This window comes from Notothenia rossii (assembly GCF_949606895.1).
Source record: "Notothenia rossii genome assembly, chromosome: 4".
Taxonomy (NCBI): domain Eukaryota; kingdom Metazoa; phylum Chordata; class Actinopteri; order Perciformes; family Nototheniidae; genus Notothenia; species Notothenia rossii.
The window spans coordinates 67,102,417-67,125,073 of record NC_136902.1 but is presented as its reverse complement, the minus strand read 5'-3'; the positions used below and the strand labels follow the sequence as shown (position 1 = coordinate 67,125,073).

Below are 22,657 nucleotides of genomic sequence, written 5' to 3'. Positions count from 1 at the left end.
ATGTAAAATTGGACTCATTTCTTTCTTATCCGATCCTACTACCATAATTAATTTGATAGACACTGCGTACAATGCACTTATAGTCGTCGTTTCTAAGCGGTGTGTCGAACCGGATTATTTAATGTGTGTGTGTGTGTGTGTGTGTGTGTGTGTGTGTGTGTGTGTGTGTGTGTGTGTGTGTGTGTGTGTGTGTGTGTGTGTGTGTGTGTAAGACAATCCATCCCGGCCTCCCGCTATGATCCCAGGCTGTAGCATGACTGTAATGACAGCTCATTGTGTTACGCACATACTGCCGTGATTCTTCAACATAAGCAGTTTAAACCAGCACATAGTGGGATTAAAGTCATGCTCTAACAGAAAAGCTGGGTAACATTTTTCAGGGTATTAGAGAAGAGGATAAAATGAAGCAACGCAATGTACAGAGGTTCACCATTGCAAAAATAAATTCAACACGTTTAAAATAAAAAAATGTAAAATATTTATTCGGATTGGATTTCGGTATATTGCCGAAAATAAGATCCGATGCCAACACACATTTATGATAACTTATCACGTTTGGCCACACGTCACCACCACTTGCCAAAGGTGGTCTCGTGTCGGCGTTTTGTAGTAAATGTACGTGTTAGCATAGCAACCAGAAGCTTGTGATATTCACGGTGTTATGTATTTACTGACTTACTTTATGTCGTTGGACAAAACGTAAAAAATCTTACAAGCCTGTGTTAACTACAGACCTTATTTCAGGTTTTATCCCAAAAAACGTTCAGAAAACCATTGATTCTGAGACGAGGGGGACCGCATATGGTAGTGTCTTTTCCGGGTTATAACACTCATTCCTGCACCCACAATGTGGACATGAATATTCAATGATATAGAGAAATATCAAAGATCTTTAGCCAGCTTTCTGAACGGCTCTTTCATTCATTTAATATATAACACTAAGAAATATAAATCGTGTATATCACATCATGCTATTGATACACCTTGGACAATACTGTAAAAATAATCCCGCGCCTCTTGAATAATTGTATATGTTCGGTTATGGTAACGGTTTCTCTCTCGACCTACACACTTTTATTTTATTATTTATTTAATCAAATACATATTTTATTATTATTGTCAGGATAGTATTGTTTTGGTTAATTATTTTAGCCACAATCCTTCTGTATGGAGAATCTGATATTGTAACAGCCGTATCATATAGCCATAATATGCAATTACTGTATAGTGTAAAAAATAAATGTCTGTGCATCTCTGTGGGGTATTTACCAACATAATAATGTATTACCTCACTCCCTTATATAACACACTCACCCAGTTCATCTGTCTCATTTTCTTTTGCAATAAATTAAATAAAGCAAAGTGAAGTACACAATTTATGTTTCAAAGTAAAAGACTATGGGAGAGACACATACAATTGTCACAAGAGGAAACATTCATACACTGTATATATTCCCAGTCCTTCCATGTGAGTGGACTGATACGTACTGTATACAAAAGAGGCAGCCCAGGGGGATAACTTTGCATAAATGCTCTATTCACAAATGTCAGAACAGAAGCGAGCTACTTCAGAAACCCTACTCCTCGAGCGCTAGGAAGCATGTGGTATGGCGAGGCCACTTTAAAAAGCATTCCCCTGGCCGGTTTGAGCTGCTTCCTATAAAGCCGGGGAATAAGAGACGGAGGAAATGTCCTTTCGGCATTTAACCAGCGTGGGGGGAGTCAAATCTGGCCATCCACTGTGCTCATTTAATTCCAAGATGTGAGACTGAGGGACTGAGGGGTGGAGGATGGTGGTGCTGCAGAAGAAATGGGTCAAAGCAAGGTGAGGATGAAGCAAGGAATGAGCTCTTACTACGGCTTTACTTTCCAGAAGACACTACAAACTACAATGAGAAAAAGAGAGATGCTGCTTTTTTGCTCCTTAGATAAACATCTTACCACTGCCAATGAGCTTTGGCACTGAGCAGGAAGAGGAAACTGCCCGGATTCAGTGCATGCACTACCAGAAAAGCCAGTGTTAAATGTTTCAGTCTATTAAACAGCTCAAAGAAATATGGCAATGCGCCAACAAAGGAAAGGAAGAAGAAAGCTGCACCTTACACGGATAGAGAAAACCTGCTTTGCGAATATTTCAAGAGTATATATAGAATATAAAAAGGGTTTTTCTTGGTTATAAGAAAACCCAACAATGTCCTTGATTGCAACTTAGCCAGAAATGTTTCAGCAGGTGTGTCTGAAAGACCAAATCCGATTACAAAAAACAACATTGTGAAGTATAAGTTAAAGGGGCCCTATTATGCACAGAGAAACACAGGGATGTTAGCCTTTGCCGACCATTTACATGCACAACATCTTATATACAGTAAGACACTAAAAGAAAGGGAAAACCCTAAGCATAATAGGGCCTCTTTAGAAAGGTCATGTGGACTAAACCTCCCTGTTTTTTCAAGAAGCATTTCCTAACACATGCACTGGAAATCTACACCTTCTGAAGAATGGAGATGGTGTGGGAAAATAACAAGCTCAGAGCACAAGTGATGATATAGCTTAATGGAATCCCAGAAGGGGTGCTTTCAACAACCTATAAATGAGTGCTCAGCATTCTGATGATCTCTGTACCACCTGCTATTGAGCTTACTCCTCATAGTGTATAAGAACAAACATGTACAGTCTTTTCTTTCAAACAGTCTGTTTGCTAGTCATTAATAGAGTTTGAGTCATGTATGCTAAGCAATACTGATGCATTTTGGTTTGAGACATAAATAAATAAATTGGTGTTGTTTGTTATTTTTTGAAACACCATTATTCATCATCTGTTTGGTTATTTTTTATGTTTCTTTTTTTTTTTTAAAGGTCCCATGTCATGGTTTTCCGGTTATTACCCGTCCCCTTGTGTGTTATGAAGGTTGTTATGCATGTAAACGGTCTGCAAAGTCACAAACCCTCAAAGTACACCCTGTAGCGAGTAAAACTCTAACATAGAAAAGATCTGTCTATGCTGCCCCAGAACGCCTCGTTGGAGATTTTTATTTTTCCATTTTTTTCTTCCGGGGCCTATTGACGTCACTACGTCCAAATGGACCAATTGGCACACAGCTATAGGACAATAGGCACAGCCTCTGCCAGGGTGGACTCCCGAGCAGCTCAGGAGTCCGCCCAACGAGGCTCCCGGATCGGACAGTGTGAGGTGGATTTCCCGCTGTGTTTCCCTGGATGCTGGATATAGACCAAGTGCCGTGCCGGTGAGAGAGACCCCACGGAGCTCAGGCTGAGCTCCGTGGTGTCTCGCAGACCCCACGACACCAGTAATCCCCCTCACACTGTCCGCTCCTCGAGCCCCATAGGGCGGGCCAGCGAGCCCCGCAACATCCTGCCAACAAGGCACCCAGACCCCACGCAGCATTCTCATCTGTTCGTCATTACTGGTGTCATTTTCTTGTTGCTAACACCATTGTAACAGTTAATCACTGATGATCTGCTGTAATGGTGGTGGACTCATCAGAACAGAGTGGGCGAGCTGACCAATCAGAGCACACTGGGCTCATAGAATGCTGTATGAGAAACCAATGTTAGTTTGGAACATTGAACTATGTACATCTATTCTAGTAGACCTCAACAATGGAATTATGTTCAGTAGAAATGGGATATTTAAGAAATGAAACTTTATAACATGCTGAAATACCCTTGATTATTCAATCCCCCAGTCAATGAATGAAAACAAATTATAAGAAATATTCATTTGTTTTCACTTTCATTTTTTAAGTGACATTAGAATATAGATCAAATCATCCATTATGATGTATATATGCCATTATATCTATGCATGTATAGTGTGAAATAGTGCAATTAAAGGAAAACTATTTAGAAACAGTTATAAAAAAGAATTGTCAAAAATATTGATAAGAAAACATAATATGCATGCATATCAACGACAGCTGAAAGAGCTCAATGGAAAACAATGCTAATATCTCATCACAGTATTAGCAATACTGCAATAATAAGCCTCTTACAACATAGCAATAACCATAACCCCCCCACTATTGCTGCTGTCCGTGTGTAACTGGGGCTGTAAAGTAAACCTAACACTACCGGCAGCAGGATTCCTGGGTCCACCTGGCAGCGCACGATGCCAACTGCTGATTGGATGCCATACCAGCGCGAGAGAGTGAACAGCAGAACAGCCTGTTCTGACCTGTCTCTCTATTTGGCAGACCATCATAAATAACCTCTCTCCTGCTCTCACCTCAGCTACTGGCGAGTTTCTCCCATGTGAGCTGGAGTGACACTACTTTGTGTGAGCATGCTGGCACACACACTCTGGCACTTGATAGGGAAAGAGAGATTTCTTTCTCCCTTCTACAGAGCACACAGAGGGAAAAAGTCAAGTCATCTGAGCTCGTTGAGACATCGTGCGGTGACGTGGAACCACAGCTCAACTCTCCGGAACATGCCAATACACACATACAAACAAGTAAACAGTGAGATCTTCTTACGAAAAGGAATGGTCTTTCTGAAAAACACGAATAAATGTAGCTTATGAACTGGGTCCTAGGTTGCATTTGATTGGCTCAAAGCCTGAATAGTGCAACTTCGTGGAGCAATATCCAAAAATTGCTAAGGTGACTCGAAGTGTATTTTAAATGTACACCTTTAAAAAGTTTATATTTGGGGTTTTGGAAGAGAATTTTGCCCAAATAATGAATATAATTATTCTGTTTGATATTTCTATTTTAAAGTGCAAACCTCTCACATGTATATTGTTTCTAAATCAGGGTTCCTGTAGGTTTCGCCAACTCAAATTTAAGACTTTTTAAGACCACTTTGAATAGAATTTAAGACCTATTTCACGGTAGGAAAGTATGAAGGAAAATTGCTATGAAAGAAGAAATACGTTCCATAATTACTTTCAAAGTAAATGTATTCACGTTCAACATAAGAACGATGACTGAACATAACAGCACAGGCACACAGAACTGTGTTAGCGTGTTTTAATAATAATATAATAATAATAATATAATCTGTGGCACGCTTACACTAATTGCGCCGCATAAGCGCATTATAGTGCCCCCTCATAACTGCATGAACCCGTATGGAATAATACAACTCAGACTGGCTTACCTGTACGTCAATCAAGTGGCAAATGCCATAGTAAGAATGGATGATTGGCTAACTTAAAAAAAATGCCAATGCCATGCGATCTACCCACACTACCTTTGCGATCGACCGGTCGAATTCCAAAAGGGATCCTAATAAATGTATTTTTGTCACACCATATTTTATTTTATTTATTATACATTTTTTGTAGTTTTTTGTGAGTCATGTTTGAAAAAAAAATAGCAGTAAGAAGAAGCTTTTCACACTTGTGTTAACCAATATCCAAAATGTTCTACCGTTTTATATTTATATTCTAAAGTATTTGCGAAACGTCAACATTCTAAAGATGTTCACCGCTATCACATGTATGTTTTTGTTTCTAAATGTACTGTCAACCTAAATATTCCTAAAGGGATCCTTTTAATATCATTATGTTTTTGTGTTCTGAATGAAAATTGTCCCCAAATAATAATGAAATGTATAAGTGTAAGTATTCACAAAAGTTGTGTATATATTAGTTTCTAAATATATCTGTACTGTACTGTGATTTGAATCCCTTAAAACATCCTATTAATGGACAGATATCCAAAATAAGCTAAAGTCTACTCGCATTAATTTAAAATGACTTTTAAACATTACATTAGCAGTTTTGGATGAACATTTTCCCCAAATAATAAATGTAATTATTCTGTTTCATATTCATATTTTTAAATACTTACTATGTTCAATTGTCACCTGTCATTTCCTTTTGTCATATGTTATTTTATTCTATTTATATATTTATTTTCCTTTATGTGAGTTTACACTGTCATTATATTGTTGTGTTTGTTATGTATGTATTATGCATTTTTTGTTGTTGCTTTTGTTAAAAGAAATGTGGCAGTGAGAAGAGGCTTTTCACACAGCGTCTATACCCAGCAGGTATCAACTTAAAGTCAAACATTGATTGGATAACATGCCACCGATGCATGTGGAAAAATAATGTATTGGCTTCTTACATAACCGGCCTGTTCCTGTTCACACATCTCCAATGGTAAGTGTTTCTCCAGCAGGAAAATAATTCCCCCTCAATGGTAGCAAAGTGAACTACTAGCTAACAGACAGCGTTTACATTCTGCTGCAGCCTGCATGGGCCTCTGTGTCTCACAGAGCACTGCACTGAAAGATCACACCATATGCCCAACAAGAACACAGACAATAACCAAATGTGTAACACAGAGCCAACCCATTATAGGTAACATTGTATATACTGTAAATACCACACATGATATCCTCATGTGAAATATCTACTGCCAAGTTACTCCCATTGAAGACAGTGCACATTTTGAATGAAATCTGTACACGAGCTAGAATTCAAAATAATATACATCATTCCAATGTTTAAACCTCAAAAACAGGTTTAAAAAAAATTGGGATATATGAACACTTCATCTTATTTAAAGTAATTAATTTGGTTTATACGGCATTGGCAGGATAGGCAATAAGAGTTTGTAACATTTAAGTTCAGGATTATTATCATTATAAACCAACTTGTCAGACGTTTATGATCTTTTTGCACACATGAATTTGCTTCACCTGTCATGGATATAGTTGTTTCTATATGTATTGGTACTGTGATTATTTGAATTCATGAAGGGAATCATATTAATTTGATTTTTGTCACACATTATTATTATTTAATTATTATATTGTTGTGTTTGTTATGTATGAGTGTTCTTTTCTTATTGTTATTTTGCTTATTATGTATAATTTCCAGTGTAATTTAACATATTCAACATCATAATGTTGAAAATAGGGGCAGAAATTATTAAGCTAATTATGAAATTGGACTCAAGCTGACTTTACCCAAAACACCAACCAGAAAAAGCAGAGATAACTAATATGTAATTGCAATAATCACTTGTTTATAACGAAATACCTATACTTGCTGTCCTTGTATTGATACACAATTGCATTTCCTTGCCATGCTTGCAGAGGTCTGCAGTGAGGTAGAAGTAAAGGACGTTTGATGAGCAACAGAAAAGGGAAGGACGGGATACGAGGAGCAGGTGGACGCTGACAACAACACGGAAAGCGTGCCAAGCTGCCAGCCCGGCACTAAAGTGTATTCTAATGTGATTTCTCCTTGCATAATATAAGCTGGAACACAGCAGCTCCACACCACGCTGTAACCTAGGTGCATACACACAAACACACACAATTGCACTAGCGAGGCTCTAATGTTCACGAAACTAAAAGCCTTTTCTTCTTCTCCTACTCATACTAGAACAGCTTGTAGCCTAGGCTATTTAATGAAACTTTACCAAACACTTCATTTTAACCTTGATAAATCCACACATGGTTTGGACAGTAACGGCAGCTGTAAGGCAAAGAATACATAATTTAGGAGAGTGAGTCTCATGCAAAGCACCAGACCCATTTTAGTACACATTTAAGGTGAGGATATCGGTTTATTGCCAGAATAATATATAGGCAAATAGCTTTTCATTACGTTAAACATTCCAGTGTTGCAGGATCTAATTCAGCGTAAAAATCCACATTAAAATCTGTGCTATCGGGCTACTAGTCTACCTGGTTTATTGGAGAAAATATAATGCCCTGTATGAATCAAAAATTATATTAAAAAGGGTTTTCTGATTTTAAAATAATAACTCAAGGAAATCATTTTATACCTACGACCCGTGGAGATATTAGAGATTGGAAATTCCAAAACCTACAAGCTTAGTGCAAAACTTCAATAACTACTTATAATTAAAAGTATTGCAATGCTAGCTTTTTTGTCTTGAGGCTGAACTGGCTTGCACAGAAATGCTTTTTGATACTTTTTTAGTGTACTCAGAATTGTCTATATATGTGGCTGTGTCCATATGGCAACCGCCAGAGGCAACATACAGATGCCCTACATATTCCAGTGCTTAAAGAAAGCCCCGTCAAAATGGGTTATTTCTTAATGTATTTCCATTAAAGAGTTGCAGTGAAATACATAAGAGCAGTATAGTAAGAGCAGCTGTAGGTTATGAGGGGGATTAAATGGTCGTTATGTAACCGTTGACCTGACAGTGCAGGCCTACTGATCCTGGTACAGCGGAATACAGCGGCTTAAAAGACCGGCTTACCCTCACAGATGACTCACTCAAACATTAAACCGAGACTCTCACTAGATATGTGACATCATAAGAGAAAAAACACCTGTGTTCTATTCAGAATTATTATCTCTGCCTGCGATACATTTTGAACTCTTCCACAGGATATGCAGTCAATTATTTTTCACATTTTGTCCAAGCAGACTTTCCAAGCATTTCCCTTTAAACTGTATAAAGCCATTGTTTAACAGTATGTTTAACGTGTTACCACCGACTGCGAGTATTTAAGTGACATACGATAGTTGGAATGGGACAACCGGTATACGTAGCCTATTATTGAATAAGTACTATTCTTTGTATATCATATATGCCTCATTTCATAGTTATTTTCCTGCCAATTCACATTTAGCTCTGCCCATTAAGACAACATGCGATAAACCTTATGTCCTGATTTTTGAATGGGGTTTGGTGAGACAGAGCCGGGATAACGGAGCGTAGCACAAACTCTTACCTTGGCTTGGTTAATGAGGAGCCCTACGAAAGTGGACACCAGCATCGAGCCGGACATGCTGCCTTTTCTCCGCATCTCCTGCTTCAGAAAGGGGAAAGCTGCAGCCGGCGGCTCTTCAGGTACGGTCACCGTGTATGACTGTAGCATGCTCGGCATGCTGGCGGAGGAAAGAAGCCAACGACCCGGTGCGAGTTATGCAGGCGGAGGAGAAGGTTTCCTGCTCCTCGGTTTGTGTTCAGCCCTTTTCTATAGCAATACGTTTCACTACGTTTCCCTTGGTCTCTGTCATTCATTCATTCATTCAGTCATGTAACAGCAGCAACCTCACAAATCACGCCGAATAGAGGACCTGTAGGTTTCCCTTTAAATTATACTACTACTATATAGAACGAAAACACCTAAAAAACACACGAATACTGACTGCAGTATTAGCCTACGCAGGTGTCAGCAAATAAGTAGCAATAATGCATATTGTGTGCCGATTCCGTTTTACAAGAATAAAGCTCCGCCCCTTTTGGCTCGCGGAAAAGTCAGCCTACAACAAACGTCAGCGGCGCCTCCAGCCGGGCTGCCTACGTCACAGTCCATCCTCCTCCACGCTGTTGGAACAACCTGAAGGTCTAATACTGTGTGGTCCAAGGAGACTACTCATCTCCGATAGGATCATGTCCGAAAACTAACCTCTATAGTCCTGGCCATGATCACTGTATATGCTATCAATGTGAAAGCATGGTAAACACAACACGTCACACAGCTGAAAACACAGGGCTGTGATTTACTACAATCTGATCCAGTGGTTCTAAAATTAGATTGTTCAGACCTAAAAAGGATCTTTAATGAGGTTCCGGTGATTCACCAGCAGCTCAGAGAACAAGGGGTTTAGTCGACACTGTCACAATAAGAGGTTGATGAAGGATGTCTGATGCAAATCTGCATTAAACCAGCAAACATAACCCAAGTATTGGCAGTCAAAAGTCAAAATAAACATCCTGCATGAGGATTTGTTGGCCATTTGTGTTGAAATGTGTACTAGTTTGCACCGAAAAGTGTGAATAATATTTAAAAATAATGTTAATATATATAACGTACACTAATTCACCATTGGCTTTAGGTCATATGGCATTCTTTAGGAGTTGGAGTGTTTTTATAATATGACCATTTTTTTAATATAAAATAACAATATAAAACTGTGTAAGGGCCTTAACGCAGAGATCCCTACAATTTTCAATGTTGCACTCAGAAATGACAAATTATGAATAATAATAAGATTTATGAAAATCTCAGGGCAACAAACTCATGTGTTTTTCACTTAATCGGGATATTGAGAAATAATACCTGTATTGAATCTTTATTTTTTAGGCCAAGTGACATGTTTAATTGTGTACACAATTATAAAGAAACAGTATTTATATCTGTTTTTAGTGAATTATTGTTATTGTGGCATTTTAAACGGTCCAATGTAGTAGTTAAGGAAACGTTAGGTGAAGCATGTTAGAGTACTGCTGGTGGTTACACAAGGCAATACAAGCACCTGATGACCTTTAAGAGTCTCTATGACAGATTCAAAACTGCTGGATGGTCGAGACATTTTTTACAGTTTCAGAAGTGATGGAGTAAGACTTAGTAAATAAGAAAGTCAACAGAATGTGCTGTGCCTCCCTTACCACTCATAAGCAGTCTAGTTCAGGGTCACCAACATTCCCAACAGAAATGATACTTTCTTTCATGAAAGTCAGCCCTCTGTTGCCTTTAAATACTAGATTAATCTCTGTACAGTCTGTAGCGAAAGGATTGAAATGCACAGTGTTTACAGGGTGGGCAATTTTAGCTGGAAGGCTGTGTGGAGTGAAGGGAGTGCAACTGCAGCAATCTCATGACCCAGGCTCGAGCGTGTGTACACAACAAACAGCCAAGGAGCACATTCCATCACCAGTGTGTGTGAGCGAGTGTGTGTCTTAATCCTTGAGGTGGAAAACTACAAAGTGAGCGACGGGGGCAGTGAGTTAATGTTTGTGTTGTGATATCTGATACAAAGAGCTAAGCGGTATTAAAACGGGACATAAGCAGTCTCTGGGCAATGTTGCGTAGGAGAAGTCAGACTGTAATTACCTAGGGATTGCTGCACTATTCCTTAAGCTACATTTGGAACATTAGAATGAAACTCTATTCAGTCATGTTTAACTGTAACCTGGTTGTAAATGTTTCTTAGCAGAGCAACTTAAACCGTTCACTGTTGTTTATAGCCATTCTAAGCCCCTATTCTACATTCCTACAAGGGGCATAGCATTCCTTAACCAACACTGAGGAGAATTGCTCACATTGCGTAATTTGCAGTAAATGGAACATTTCAGGAGAGCATGTAGGAGGGTTCCAGAACAGAACAAAGTCTTCAGTTCAGTGGCTGGATATCAGGTAGTACTAACAGTCCAGGGTGTTTCTTACACCTCATTAATATTACAAATACTGGAAACATTTGAAATAGATTTTCCTTGTGCGGTGCAAGATCAAAGGAAGGAGGGTTTTTATGCTGTGCAAGCTGTAAAGCCCCCTGAGACGCATGTTTTGGTGATATTGGGCTATATGAATAAAGTTTGATTCAATGATTGGTAGATATGCAGAATAAAGCAATTTCATTGAGGTATAACTACTTCAAGGTTAGATCATTATTTGTATTTAGTGTTTGTCACTCAAAATGTGTACTAGGAGATGTAAAAGTGTATTATAATTTCAAATGTCACAGTTTCTGGCTATGATAAATGGTGTAATCTTGGCAATTGTTTAGAGAAAACATAACTTTTCCATTCTACCTAGTGACAATCACTAGGCAGATGAAACCGCTGTTAGTGTTCAAAGTAACTTTTGAGTTTTCCCGAGCATCGGCACACACTTGTACTTTTCCCTCTTTAGTAATGCACCCATTGACTGTGGTGGTGAAGGGGGAAGCAGATCCACAAAGCAAAGCTCTTTAACCTTATGAGCTTTGGGAAGTGACCCAAAGCTCCCAACGTAGTCATAAGCTTTCGGCTAGACTCATCGTGCACGACTTGATGAGGGTTTCTGCCATTTGGAAAACTCAGTATACGTCAGGAGGTTTGGCCCTAATTATATGGTCCACTAATCTCCAAAAACTATATTAAATTATGTTTCCTAGCAAGCTTAGAATTATTTGGAGATCTCCAAGAATGGGGCACAAAGGACTGTTGGGCCGCTTCTAGAAAATTGATGTATAGATATAATTGGCTTCAAAGCATCATTGCTCTGTTTTTGAAAAATAATATTGTAATACTGAATTCTGTTCTGTTCTTCTTGCACTATTTGTTATTGTTTTATGTGTTCTATACATTTATGTTACATTGTTTAAGGAGGAGCCTGGGACTTTTCATTTGCCATAACTACACTGTGTGCAAATGACACAATAAAGCCTTTGAATCTTGAATAGTAATGTTAAAATCATTGCCCTGAAAGATATGCCACACACTGACCGTCAAACACAATCAAGTCAATTCATAATAACGTATGAATGAATAACGAAGTCACAAAAAAACCGGCCCCTATATTTGACAAAGAGCAACCATGACCTTTCCGACTAAGGTGGGGAACCAACAGTCGGACTAAATATTATTGACTCGACAATAAGATTGACGAAATGAAAGAAATGAATGAGATGCTCGAAGGTGGAACGAGAGGAAAACGTGATACTGAAATACTGCATACAAGGTAACAAGGCGTGCTAACAAAGGTATGCCAAAAACAGATACATATAATGATATGCTAAGTAAAGCCATAAACATGTGTTTGTTGTTTTGTATGTGTCCTGGTCTATTTGAATATCATGCATGAGAAACAGGCAGAACAAGAATAATAGTCATGTCAGACAGCTTGCCATCAGAAACATGGCACACCATAAACAGGAGGATGAGGCACCAGCAGCTGCTATTTGTGTTATATGTTCCTGTTGTTAGCTTCTGAAAATGGGTTAACCTTGTTTTGCAAAACCTATTTTAGGAGAGCATACGTGACTTTAAACATTACAAAACAACAACAACAACAACAACAACAACAACAACAACAACAACAACTGTAGTTGGGCTACAGTGCAACAGTTTTGGTTTGCCATTAGATGTAGTTAACTCATCGTCGTATTATTTAAATTGTTTTTTTTGCCTTTAACTTATTTCAACACCTGTAAAAAAAAGAAAAGAAAACAGAGCTGAAAATGAAACTTCACTGAGCCAGGAAGTGGTTCAGGGATATATATATATACATACATACAGCTTTAACGCGCCATATGGTGAAATGATGATATTTAATTTGGCATTAGTCTTTGATCTACACTCCTAGAAATATAAAACCCCAAAACATATATTTGTTTATAAGTGCATCTTCAATTGAGGATTTGCTTAATAATTGCTAATATCTGCAACAGTAAACAGTAAGAATGGATGGCAACTACGTCACTATACACACTCATTATTCAATAAATAATTAAATATATTGTACATCATATGTTTTATTTTGCACAAATAAATAATATTTCTTAAAGAAATGTGAACTCTACTGAGTGAAAAGCAATTTTTATGCAACTTTATTGTTAATTGATTAGTCTTTAAGTCTTTTTTAAGATAAAATTGAGAAGATTCCCTAGTTTAAGCCAATCAAAGTTGAGTATTCTTTAGTCTTTTATGATATCAAACATAAAATCCTCGTCACCATAGGTTTATTTTCTGAAATAGCAATCAATTACTGTAAATGTCAGTTGTGAGAATGTTTGATAGTTGCAGAACTAATGCTGGGCACCATTCCGCTGTGTTGCCTGAGGATGGCTGACCTACAATGACATGGTGCGAGGTCACTGAGTGGTCAAGTTGTCATTTCGACTCTCATCTGTCACAAAATCTTTCCTGACATTTTCCCCCAAAGTGTGTCACACATACCATACTCTTGCTTTGTATGCAAGATCTGCTGACTGCGAGCTTTGTAAATAGAGTGGATGTGTATGGGGGTTATTCCCTATCTTTATTCAAGAGCGTGGTATTTAAATTTGAGAGCATACTTTATTGATTTCTTTCCCTCAAACCCTGTCCTCGCACTCAAATAGTGCCTGCTTGCACTTAGATTTGCTCTGCTTCTGCTCAAACTGTACGCTTGCACTTAGATATATTGCTGGTTACATATTTTTTCTGCTCTCAGATTTATTCTGTGCGCGCTCGAAACTTTTGTGCAACAATCCTGTCAAAATCCCTCAACCAATAGGAGGCCAGGGGGGTACACTACGAAGCAGGATTTTCGCTTAGCTGGCTAACTTCAGGGAAAACTCCGGCTTTCTGTTCTTACGAAGCTGGTTCTCTTTTTAGCAGGCTAGATCTCCATGGTAACTTATGCTGAGCGGCTAACCTGCCCCGGAGCAGGTTAGGTTGCAGGCTAAGAGATCAACTCAGTGAAAGCACTGCCTAGTGACCAATCAGAGCTCCATGTGCGGAGTTTAAAGTGATCAAGTCACATTACAGGAGAAAGGAAATACAGAAAAACTGCCGTTGCAGGAAAGACGGCCGGCAAAAATCAACTGACTGTGAACATGAACATTAATAGAATATCACCTCCCATCTTCAGAGCAATCTGACTATTATAACATTAGCGTTAAGAAAGCTTACTTAAATATCTGCCACAACATTTAACCGGATCAAAGTAACAGTACAGTCCGCGGCATATCACATCATAATGTATCATATATTTCCTTATCAGAGTCAGCTGAGCCGTATCTGGCCACGCAACACACAATCACATACTGTATGTAGAAGTATTATTTTAAACAACACATTAAGTTGACGAAACACTCGAGTCAAATGTAATTAAAGTCAGATCGTGTCTTAGACGGGGCAGTGATATCATAAACCTGTTAATGTACGCATTCAAACAATTGTTCTTTTACCAGCTGTATTCACCTTGCAGGTGCAGCTATGTGGCTTTGATCCTGGATAAAGTGTTTAAGTCATGGATGTTTAAAGTTTAACGTCTTCATATTTGTTTAATTATATAGTTGACTTTTCATTCAGGAAGTATGACGCGCTGCGCTGTCAGTACGCTTGTCCATGTTTGTGATTGGTCGAATGCTCCGAACTAGATAGGGCACGGCTGGCTTGAGCGATCCACTTGATAACCCTTGTCGTAGTACCGTTTAGCGAGAGCGCGTATGTTTTGGATTAGGCCAACCGGCTAACTCAAACATATCCAGGTTAGGTTGAACCAGTTTCGTAGTACAGGCCCCAGGTGTCCTTGCGGGTGCGTTTGCTTTACTTATTACAGCGTCCCGTAAGGGCGGTTACTCTTTGGTTTATAAACTCCCGCCCTCCACGGCTTTATAACATAACATGTACTTCACTGTACAACTTTTTTTGGGGGGGAGGGTAAGCACAGTTAGTATATGTTTATAAAACGGACAAGTCAAATCAAGCAATCTGATGTTTCTTAGCCGTGATATAATGAGCGTATATCCAGGGAGTAATTGTAGTCAGTATCCCTCCGCGTCTGAAAACCGTTACAACTGTTACATTACGTCCGTCACGGAACTAACTAACTAACAAAGCTTAAGATGGAAACATTAACTTATTAACATGTCGTTAACTTCGACGTCCGGGGTGGCCTTACTATGGAGGAGTGGATTGAGAAGTGCCTATTTCTAGAGAAAAAAAGCACCTAAACGACGACATACGCTAGCTTTTATTGTTGTTGCATAGACGATTTTATTTTATTCCCGGGCTGATTTTTATACCCAGTCCGCCACTGAACGTAGCTATTATGTCATACATGCCAACCTTTCCAAATCCAAATGGGGACAATTCTGTTTTAATGTAGTTTGACCATTGTAACTGCTGGGCAGACATATAGGCTCCTGATAAAATAGGGGTTCTAACTAATTACCTCAAATAAACTCACTAATTAATGAAACCAGTTCAATACGCATTATTCTTATAATTCTTTATGAGTGCAGTAACGGTAAGGTATTTAATTCTTTATTTAGAATTCCATAACTTAATAACAGAGATGGTCAAACTGAAATGGAGACATGGCAGAAATCCTACAATGAAGCGGGGCAGTGAAGTGTTCTCCGTGAGAGGGCAATCAAGAAAAGAGAGTGAGCGGCCCCGTTGAGGGAGTTTACGGAGCAGATGAAAAGACACAGAAAGACAGAAGCACACTAACAGGTATATTTAGGTCCCCTGGTTTGTCCCCTATACTCTAACGCCAGACAGGCATTTAGTGTGATCACCATAGCCATATGAATCCGGACTCGGAGGGATTTCCTTTGCTTCCAGCTGTCAGATTGTAAACAAAGTCACGTGACTGGGGGCAGATGACAGCGCTGACAAGTTGTGTTTTTATCGCAGTGAGACGCTAGAATACTAATTGTGGGCTTATCATGTTGATTCGGCCACAATAGAAAACAAAAAAAACTCTCGCTCTCTCCAGGGGGGCAGGTCAGACAAAAATGGCAAATGGGCCGTTGCCCGGGCAACATTAGCCCGTACCTGTGCACGTCCCCGGTCGCCAACAAGTGTTTTCGAGACACTGATATTTACGGGGAAATCCTGTAGGACTCAAATGCCTCGTCGGGGGTAACGCTGCCTTTCCCGCAGCGTTACCCCGGTCTGCACGTTGTTTCTCTTTCAGAAACACAGAGGACTGTTTGTATGATGCGATCATAGACACGCTGCAAACGGTGTCCGCCAAAAGTCGAGTCCAGTGTCTATGGAGTGTCATTTTTATTTGTTATAGTTTGGGAAGATTGAAAATCGGTAGGGAAAGCCAGCTAAGTCGGTAGGCGGTAGAAACATGTCAAAAGCGGTAGACTACCGCCCAAATCGGTAGGGTTGGCAGGTATGTTATGTAAGGTATATACTAACTGTGCTCCCCCCACCCCCCCAAAAAGTTTTAAATCAAACAAGTGCAGTACATGCTATGTTATAAAGCCGTGGAGGGCGGGAGTTTATAAACCAAAGAGTAACCGCCCTTACGGGACACTGTAATAAGTAAAGCGAACGCACCCGCAAGGATACCTGTCCTCCTATTGGTTAAGGGATTTTGAAGGGATTGTTGCACAAAAGTTTCGAGCACGCTCAGAATAAATCTGAGAGCAGAAAAAATATGTAAGCAGCAATATATCTGAGTGCAAGCAGTTTGAGCAGAAGCAGAGCAAATCTAAGTGCAAGCAGGCACTATTTGAGTGCGAGGACAGGGTCTGAGGGAAATAAATCAATAATGTATGCTCTCAAATTTGAATACCACGCTCTTGAATAAAGATAGGGAATAACCCCTATAGATGTGCTCGGGCCGTCGTACCATTAGAGCTCCAACAATCAGTGAAGAAGCCCTGCACTGTGCGAAAGGGGGATTAAAGGGAGTGAGCTAACAGGGGACTGGGGTTAATTAACAGGACAAACAGCCCAGCTTGGGACATCCAGTTAAAGCTACTCAGTCTGTGCTCCATGGATAGGTGTTGATTACCTGATGAATTTCATAAGAATAGACATCTAGCTTAAACTTGTCCCCATTTGGATTTTGGTATATTGCAGAAAAAAAGCTTTGTGGCCAACACGTGTTAATGATACTTCACACGTTTGTAATAGAAGATTTAACCGTTAATTTAACCGTTTGTAAAATAAGTCAGGTAACATTACTTTTATATTGCATTTAGATTTACTGAAGCCTTCCGAGTAAATCGCCAGAACGCCGAAACCTCCTCATCACTCCACCGCTCCCATGTTTTTTTTGTGTTGCCATAAACTAGTCTCTGTTCGTTGCTAATGCTAATAATGCTAATGCCAGCAAATACAATGGCGGCTTCACAAAACTTGAGTTTTAATTCGCCCAGCCAATCGAAATTGGTACTTTTTTCTCCCCAGGATAGTACCACCTCTCTAGCAGGCACTAAAAATGGGGGTAAAAGTTCTCGGAACTAAGTACTCTTTTTGGTGCGAACGCAAAATTCCAGGCACTATCGGAACTAAATGGGAAAAGTACTGGTAAAAGTACTCCGGTGTGAACTCGCCTGTGTTTCACAGTTTATAGCTGCAGGCTCAAAAATGTGCTTTTTTTTGCATGCAACAATGCATGATTTCATTCAGCGTTTGTTTTAGAAGAAATCTATTTCTGAATGCAGACTAGTGGAATGGATGAGGAAATGTACGGCGGGGTTTATTTGGTCAAGTTTACCTCATAACAGCAGGACAAGTAAGTTAATATAGTTCCATATGCTCGAGTCATTCGAGTGCGTACAGCAGTTTGTGTAAGTCCTGAGAGTAACAACACACCACACGAGGCCAAAATCATCCAACGCTTTACTAACTAATTATGCAACATTTTCAGATGGTTGTTTCATTTAAAGCACACCAAAGGTAAACTTGCACAGGTGAATCTAATTAATTATGCTGATTAAATCGTTTCTCAGGAGTGGCTGTGTAAGGACATTTGAATTAGTGCATTTATTTCATTATTTCAATAAAGAGTTATCCGCAAATTCTCACTAAGGGGATGCTGGAACAACCTAACATTTTGCATTTTTCCTTGAAAAAGTACTCAAAAGAACTGATTATAAAAGGATTTGCTTGATTCAATGCCTCCTGATGCAATGCATGATTATTAACTACTTGTTTGTATTGCACTTTGTATTGTATTGAGTGCTTCTTTGATTGACAGAAATATAATTCTTTACTATTTTTGATAACCCAGTAATCTTTTAAATAATTGTTCATGCAGAATTGTCAGAAAATATGCAGCCTCTTAAATATCGAGATTATATTCTTTTCTCTGTTTCACATAATATTAAAGGGAATACATTTGGCTTTTAGACATTCAAAGGCATCACTTTGGACATTTTTCACTAGTTTTGGACTTAATAGGTAATAAATATGATCATGAGTTCGCCCCTTCTCACCCTCTGTCTGAAACCAGAGCCCAGTCTTCTCTGATTTGTTAGCTGGCCAGCTCTTTTGTAATCGAGCAACCACTTAAAGATGTTCTGCCCCTTAGCCTATCACGTACAATGTGTTGGAGCGCTAGCTAGCCAATAGAAGCGCAAATGTTACATAGTGATGTCATTTTTGCTTTATTCGATAACAGGAAGGACTCAGCTTTGATACATTGGGTCCATGATTAGCCAGGTAAACTAACGGGCCATACCAATTCAGTTCTTTGTTAAGATTATTTTATTTTAGCAACCAACCCTGAAATAAGGCTTGGTTAGCGGAAGCTTGGGCTCATCACTTCAATCTGCTACACATCAACATACTTAAGGAGAGGCAACCAATAACAACTGCACTACAGTATGAATAGTAAGTGCATCTGATCAATAAATGGTACTTAGAACAAACCCAAATTCTCTTCTCCACTCATTTTAGCTTCCACTCTCCCCTGCTCTATACCCCGCCCCGCCCCCCCCCCTCCTCCTCCTCCTCCTCCTCCTCATCCTCCTTCTCCACTCATGTAAGCGGTGATCTGGACTTATCCTGAGAGGAAGTGGGTCAGTTGTGCTTTCTGACCTGCCTAGAGGAATCTGGGTCATTAATACAAAGCTCAGATATGAGGCTAGTGGCCTACAGACCCAGCCAATCATAGCCTAGCAGCTCCATCTCACAGGTGTCATCTTTCTAGTTGCTGGGGATCAGATGCGTCTCATAAACGTGGAAACTACTACTGTAAAAACCTCTAAAAACTCAAACTAAAGCATTGTGATGAACTATAAATATACTTAAGCTAAAGGCAGATAAACAAACAATAGCAAACAAATTCTGAAAAAACTGAAATCTGAATAAAATGAAAAAGAAAATTCATTCAATATTTTATATTATTATAGCCTTGTAGAGAAAATGGAATCAGCAAGCTTCGGACGTATTGGTAACGGATTAAAGTTAACAGTGTTAGGTAATCTGTAACTGTATTCCCTAACAGTTACATTAAAAGAAGACATAATCAGATTACTTTTGCATTTCTATAAATTAGGGATTACTAGCAGGATTACAATGTGACGAAAAAACTCAAAAGAGCATATTGTTTCTTGTAAAAGGATCAGATTTGATTCCTTCTCTGTAAGCTGTACTGTTCTATAGCCTAATATTTTAAGTGTGAATCTATACGCCTGCTGCCTGAATCTGATTTATGGTTTTCACTTTCTTTGCTGAAAATGAACCAATGTGTGTGAGCTGTATGTGTGTATTAAACTAAAAAGAAGCATTTTCTGTAAGCTCGGATTTTATTTCTGTTTTTTTTAACTGTAGTTTGTGCTCATGTGTTTCATTGTTGGTGTATAGGCTACTGCCTTAATATGTTTAATGAAAGGCAGGTTTTCCTATCAATTATAGCATGTTTGATCTTGTGTTCTCCTTTTCTAAGGTCACGTTGTTCTTTTTTGTGTGTTTATTTGGTTAAATTGGATATTGAGGTAATCCAATAGTAACAGAAAGTAATCAGGTTACTTTTATATTATGATACTCAGATTACATTTAGGTTATTGTAACAGATTTCATTTGTAAAGTAACCCTCTAAACTTGGGCATTAGAGACATGTCAGGTTATTATATCAGGACTTCAAATGCTTTACATTTGAACAATAGTGCCCCCATTTGGTCAAATCCAGTACTCTCGGAAGCCTTAAACATTGATGGGCTTTACAAAGTGTGTTAAACTAAAGAAAAGGACCCAGAGTGCCCAGCTACGGCTACATTCGGCCTTACTCAACCCTTTGATACTGATCCAATCTGCAGCATTGAACCCCAATCAAATGAACAACCTTCAAGCCAGCATGAGCACCAAGAACATTCTCTCACCGTGGAGTCCCTGGTTGGGGAGTCGGACACCCTGTTGCTGCTCGGCTCCCATGATGAAGAGCTGTATGCTCTGCTGCTGCTGCTGCTGCTGCTGCTGAAGGCCTCCTGGGTGGAGCTCCGCGAGAGGGCCTCCTGAGTAGAGCTCCGCGACAGGCCTGAGTAGCCGATACGGGAGCTCGCACCATACGAGTTGGCCACATCGGTGGCCCGACTGCGGTAGCTCCGCAGGGCACTGCTGGAAGAAGACGGGCTGGAGGATGAGGAGGAGGCATCACTGAGGCCTAGAGAGGCCAGGTCCCTGCTCAAGTCAGTCTGGGAGACAGATTTCCGTCGATTGAGTGAGATGCTGGAGGCCGACGGTGAAGAGAGGTAGCTGGACTGGGCCGAGGAAGAAGAGTAAGAGTTGTAGCCGGTGTACGCTGACCCCCCGCTCAGACCCGACCCGCCGTAGCTCTTGATGGGGGTTCTGCTGAGGCTCTCGCTCCGGCGGCTGCTGAGGCTGCTGCTCCCAAGAATGTCAGTACGTGGGATGGTGCGACCCCGGTCAGGTTCTGAGGAGGTGCTGTAGTTGCGGCTGCGGGCGGCCGAGCTGCTCAGATAGCTGGAGGAGGAGGGGTAACCTGAGGAGGAGGTGGAGATGGGGGACTTGTAGGTGGAGGAAGAGGAGATGGGAGACTTGTAGGTGGAGGAAGAGGAGATGGGAGACTTGTAGGTGGAGGAAGAGGAGATAGGAGACTTGTAGGAGGACCGGTCGCTGTAGGAGCTAAGGCCTGGGGTCAGGGAGGAGCCGTAGGAGCTGTAGTGGCTGCTGTAGGAAGGGCCAGTGTAGCGCTTGGCGGTGGAGGAGACGCGGGACATGCTGCTGCTGCTGCTGGTTTCTCAGCCACAGGGAGGGAGAGCCTCTGGAAGACTGCATCGACTGCAGCCACAGCAAAGACACACAAGTATTAGTTCATCAGCAACAATCAGATCAATACTTACACTACAGCAACATTTATCCTTGCTTCACTAAGCATTAAACGGGCTTCAAAGATAGAATGACTCACGAGTGTGCATCACTGACTTTAACACTTCCAGCTTTTTGGCCTTTATTATGAAAACCGGAAATATATACTACGTTACTGTGGAACACATTACCAAACAGTGACACCACTTTAATCCATTATCTACTTTATATTACTATAACTCATTCAAAGCGCTCTAAAGTGTTTTATGTGTTGTTTTTCACTGTCTCTCAGGAGGACATATAGCTTCAATATAAACTTCCATTATTTCAAGAATCTTTCATAGTGAACATCATGAGCTCTTTAAGTGCTAACACTGTCAAGAGTTGATGTTATTTCTGCGTGGTACATAAAGTGGTAAGTGCAAATTGATTTGAGATGTCTTCATAGCATTAGCATACAGAGATCATGGAGTTTTTGACACATTTCAACAGAGGCGCGGGAAGGTATTTTGAGTGGGGGTGCTGAGGTGCTGGACTCCAGTGAACGAGCACGCACAAAAAAACTCCCCACACGCAAACACACAGTAAACCCGCGACTGTTACAATGAAGGCTCGATAATCAGCTCACGGCATATAGGCAGGGGTAAAGTGCTATTTTTTTACGAGTGGGGAGCGGACCTCACCTCCTCTAGGGGGGTCCGGGGGGATGCTCCCCCGGGAAGATTTCTTTTAAATATTGAAGTTAAAAGCATCAATCTGGTGCACTTTGAGAGCAACATTAAGAGATCTATGGATACATCTCTCAACACCCAGATGAAATACAACTGTAAGCAGATGTTCTTTTTCTTTATGGATATTTTACAAATCACTCCCCTTTCAAACTGTATTCTTGTTTTACTGCCATATAGTATTTCATAACTGTATTTCCTTTATTGTCTTATTTTTTTAATAACTATAATGATCATATGAAGGTGTGCCGCGGAAATAATCTTTTGAATAATTTTTGACCAAACCGTTTGAGACCCACTGAGATAACTTAGACTAAAGTTAACTATCTAAACACTCAGAGAGTCCTTTAGCTCACCTGAGCCTCTCAGTCTGAGAGGAGAGCTCTCCTCCAGCTTGTTGAGGAACAAACAGCTCCGTATGTCCGTTAGTGCAGCTAGCTAACCAGATGCTAACAACACGGTCCCTGCTGCGGG

General features: G+C 40.0%; 1 protein-coding gene across 5 annotated transcripts in view; it reads right to left on the bottom strand.

Moving 5' to 3' along the window:
* Positions 1–22,657, bottom strand: part of usp2a (ubiquitin specific peptidase 2a) — a 50,167-nt gene that overhangs the window by 16,025 nt on the left and 11,485 nt on the right. For 3 of the 5 annotated variants that reach the window (XM_079676555.1, XM_079676554.1, XM_079676556.1), the window contains exon 3: positions 20,510–21,428. In XM_079676555.1, coding sequence (XP_079532681.1) covers positions 20,510–21,367 — 858 coding nt within the window. In that variant the 5' untranslated portion in view covers positions 21,368–21,428. Of the gene's footprint in view, positions 1–8,691; positions 9,111–20,509; positions 21,429–22,657 lie in introns of those variants that run through there. The other 2 variants (XM_079676557.1, XM_079676558.1) reach the window with 2 other exon arrangements.